At 42.3% G+C, this 4,737-nt stretch overlaps 1 protein-coding gene across 1 annotated transcript; it reads left to right on the plus strand.

Annotated features, from left to right (window-relative positions):
- Positions 1-528: 528 nt before the first annotated feature.
- LOC139417021 (butyrophilin subfamily 1 member A1-like) lies at positions 529-4,221 on the plus strand. The gene is made up of 4 exons (XM_071166254.1): positions 529-544; positions 2,688-3,008; positions 3,520-3,804; positions 3,924-4,221. The coding sequence occupies exons 1-4, from the start codon at positions 529-531 to the stop codon at positions 4,136-4,138; spliced, it is 837 nt and encodes a 278-aa protein (XP_071022355.1). The 3' UTR covers positions 4,139-4,221.
- Positions 4,222-4,737: the final 516 nt, after the last annotated feature.

Raw genomic sequence — 4,737 nt, forward strand, 5'->3', positions numbered from 1 at the left:
CTGACAAGGTACAAATATGGTAATGATGTGTGTGTGAGATCACTAGTTATTGGCTCCCGGCCTGTAAAATAGCACGTAGGTAAACACCGCTTCCTACTCTTTCGAACGCAGTATCGAGTGGTTATGCGAATTTCGACTGCATTATACCAAGGATGCAGACAGGGGAGGAGACTATAAGACAGTGTGTTTGCTGCAGCTCAGCGGTTTCACGTCAATGTATCCTGTCACGCTGATATGTTGACATGATCCTATAGTTCTACATTACTTCTGTCTTTAACTGGACAATATGAGGATTTATTCGGTCTGCATGTTGTGTTCAATTATATCATCAACATCAAACATCAGGTTTAGTGATAATGTGGGTTTTGCAGTTGTAACGTTACTTTCTAGGTGAAACAACGAATACTACCAAGTCGTATAGCGGCAGAGTAAGATACCAGGTAGAGAGTGAGACATTTAGTTACGTTTTTCTCTCACCACGTTTATTCCGGAAAATGTCTGTCCTCACTCTGGTAGTTATGGACAAACATGAATAAACTACGTGGTGAGTTGATGCCTATTCGTCAACTAGTTGAATTGATCGTGATACTTGTTTGAATGTTAAATGACGAGACGGAGGCATTGATGCGAGTAACCAGTCTTGTTCAGGACGTCACATCACAATCCGGGTATCAGTAATGAACATTTACCAATAGATGGCGTCACTGTGCCATTTTACACCCATAACACTACTTTGCATGCGTTGTTTGTTGGTAACCTTGTTATTTACGAAGTTTTAGTTAACAGATTCCTGTTGGGACGTTACACAAATGATATCCACCCAGACAATCTGGCCGTGTACCAGGGATGCAAACTAGTCACCTTTAGGCGAAATTCACCGCGTTGAATCCAAGATACGTGATTCGTGTAGATCCAATGATAAAAGTTGAGGGGAGGGCTACACTTTTCAAATGTCCTTTTTTTCACCTGTCCATTGTGTTTTTACAGGCGATTTGAACACTTGTTATGGTCATTTTACACACGTTCATTACACCTGTCCAGCCTATTGGGGAAGGAATGGCGTTTTTGTCGTTGTTTTTATTTGGTAGCTAACATCACTTTTTAAAACAATGTTTTAAGCATTTATGTTTTGACAAAAAAAAAGCACAAAGGCTTCATAATTCATCGAGGTAATTTTGATTATCCATACTTTTTCTTTCAAGTATTTTTCATTTTATTTAACATTTATTTAACCAGGAAGGCCAGTTGAGAACACCTTTATTTAACCAGGTAGGCCAGTTGAGAACACCTTTATTTAACCAGGTAGGCTAGTTGAGAACACCTTTATTTAACCAGGAAGGCCAGTTGAGAACAAGTTCTCATTTACAACTGCGACCTGGCCAAGAATAAAGCGTAGCAGTTCGACACATTCAACAACAGAGTTACACATGGAGTAAAGTAACAAACATACAATAAGGAACAAGTCTATATACAGTGTGAGCAAATGAGCATAAGGGAGTTAAGGCAATAAATAGGCCATGGTGGCGAAGTAGTTACAATATGGCAATTAAACACTGGAATGGTAGATGTGCAGAAGATGAATGGGCAAGTACAGATACTGGGGTGCAAAGGAGCAAGCTAAGTATCATATATATATATATATATATATATATATATACTGCTAAAAAAAATAAAGGGAACACTTAAACAACACAATGTAACTCCAAGTCAATCACACTTCTGTGAAATCAAACTGTCCACTTAGGAAGCAAAACTGATTGACAAATTTCACATGCTGTTGTGCAAATGGAATAAACCACAGGTGGAAATTATAGGCAATTAGCAAGACACCCCCAATAAAGGAGTGGTTCTGCAGGTGGTGACCACAGACCACTTCTCGGTTCCTATGCTTCCTGGCTGATGTTTTGGTCACCTTTGAATGCTGGCGGTGCTTTCACTCTAGTGGTAGCATAAGACGGAGTCTACAACCCACACAAGTGGCTCAGGTAGTGCAGCTCATCCAGGATGGCACATCAATGCAAGCTGTGGCAAGAAGATTTGCTGTGTCTGTCAGCGTAGTGTCCAGAGCATGGAGGCGCTACCAGGAGACAGGCCAGTACATCAGGAGATGTGTAGGAGGGCAACCACCCAGCAGCAGGACCGCTACCTCCGCATTTGTGCAAGGAGGAGCAGGAGGAGCACTGCCAGAGCCCTGCAAAATGACCTCCAGCAGGCCACAAATGACAAATGTGCATGTGTCTGTTTCTGTTTTTAGAGCGTTGGACTAGTAACCGCGAGTTCAAACCCCTGAGCTGACAAGGTACAAATCTGTCGTTCTGCCCCTGAACAGGCAGTTAACCCACTGTTCCTAGGCCGTCATTGAAAATAAGAATTTGTTCTTAACTGACTTGCCTGGTTAAATAAATAAAGGTAAAATAAATAAATAAAAACACCTCCGATCAACTCATCAATAAAACCGATTGTTCGAATTGATCCCTACTATTTAGTGAGACGCTTTATTGAATTGTGTATGAGAGTAAAGTTCACATTTGTAGGATTGATGTTAGTCAATGTTCATAGACCATTTCATGTTTCAAATGACCTTAGCTGTTGTGGGAGTCACTATCCACCTGCTCAACATTCAGTAGGCATATGTCTTGCTTTGTCTCAAAGTATATGAATCTGTAATCTGTTTTTCTCACGGACAGTTCAACCCATTGTGGCCTTAGTTGGTGATGACGTCATCCTACCTTGCACCCTGAGACACACCGTCAGTGCTGTGCATCAGTCAGTAGAGTGGCAGAGACCGGACCTAAAACCAAAAGAGGTCCATCTTTACAGAGATGAGAAGGACGATCTGGTGCTCCAGAATCCAGTCTTCAGGGGAAGGACGTCACTGTTCAAAGAAGAACTAGAGAACGGCAACACTAGTTTAAAGTTGACCAGAGTGAAACTCTCTGATGCTGGAAACTACACCTGTTACATTCCACTGCTGGACCACCAGAAAACCATCATTCAACTCCTTGTTGGTGAGTCAACACACCTGCTGACCACCCAAACCCCCTTAGGAGACAGATCTCATGAAATCAAGGGTGAGTTCAATGTCAAGTCCATTGCATGATGAGTATTAGTTCCATACTGTAGATTGGTTAGACTACATACTTACCTTAACCCAAGTCCATGTACAATGCTGTGATCTATTGTTAGTTCCTCTTTTAATGTAAAGGTCCAAGAATATCAACAAACCCTTGTGTTATATTTAAGCAATAAGGCCCGGGGGGGTGTGGTATATGGCCGATATATCACGGCTATGGTCTGTCCTTATGCACGATACAGCCATTAGCCGTGGTATATTGGCCATATACTACTAACCCTGAGTTGCCTTATTGCTGTTGTAAACTGGTTACCAAGGTAACAGAACAGTTAAAAAGTATTGTTTTGTCATACCTGTGGTATACAGTCTGATATCACAAACATTATAAACTAGGTGGTTTGAGCCCTGAATGCTGATTGGCTGAAAGCCGTGGTATATCTGTATAGGTGCTGTGTCCAGACCAGTTATCATCATTGAGAGAATGGAAGGCGATGAGGTGGTCCTGCGCTGTGAGGCTGAAGGCTGCTACCCAGAGCCTGTCATGGAGTGGTTTGACGCTCAGGGACGTGTCCTCCCTGCTGCTGGACCTACAGAGACGTCCATTGACCGTGAAGGCTGCTACACTGTGACAAGCCATGTCATCGTCCCGAACTCTGACAACAACACCTTCACCTGTCGCGTTCAACAGTTGGAGATCAAACACATGAAGGAGAGACAGGTTCATGTTCCAGGTGAGTCTGTTTTGGATATTTGAATGAAGGCACTATCTGTAAAAAATGTCCTGTTTTAAAAGTCATTTCATGTGTAATAAGCATTAGGTATTGTAATAATTCTACATCCTGTGTTTCAGATCAAATGTTTCCTAGGACTTGTCATTCCTGCTGGCTGACAGTTCTTGGAGCAGTTCTTGGAGCAGTTCTTGTTGAAGCTGTAGCTGGAGGTCTCTACCTGTTGATAAAAAAAGGGATATTGACCTTCAGAAAGGTAAGTCACACTTCCTGGTGTGGTAGTGTTACTTCCTGGTGTGGTAGTGTTATGTGGTGGATCTACTACTTTATCACCTGAAGGTACCATGTTCATCTGTACAAACAATAGTACACTAGTATAAACACCATGGGACCACGCAGCCGTCATACCGCTCAGGAAGGAGACGCGTTCTGTCTCCTAGAGATGAACGTACTTTGGTGCGAAAAGTGCAAATCAATCCCAGAACAACAGCAAACGACCTTGGGAAGATGCTGGAGGAAACAGGTACAAAAGTATCTATTTCCACAGTAAAACGAGTCCAATAGCGACATAACCTGAAAGGCCGCTCAGCAAGGAAGAAGCCACTGCTCCAAAACCGCCATAAAAAAGCCAGACTACAGTTTGCAACTGCACATGGGGACAAAGATCGTACTTTTAAGAAGAAATGTCCTCTGGTCTGATGAAACAAAAATAGAACTGTTTGGCCATAATGACCATCGTTATGTTTGGAGGAAAAAGGGGGAGGCTTGCAAACCGAAGAATAAATTGCATCATGAAGAAGGAAAATGATGTGGATATTATGAAGCAACATCACAAGACATAAGTTAAAGCTTGGTTGCAAATGGGTCTTCCAAATGGACAATGACCCCAAGCAGACTTCCAAAGTTGTGGCAAAATGGCTTAAGGACAACAAAGTC

Source organism: Oncorhynchus clarkii, chromosome 9, assembly GCF_045791955.1.
Source record: "Oncorhynchus clarkii lewisi isolate Uvic-CL-2024 chromosome 9, UVic_Ocla_1.0, whole genome shotgun sequence".
NCBI classification, from domain to species: Eukaryota; Metazoa; Chordata; class Actinopteri; order Salmoniformes; family Salmonidae; genus Oncorhynchus; species Oncorhynchus clarkii.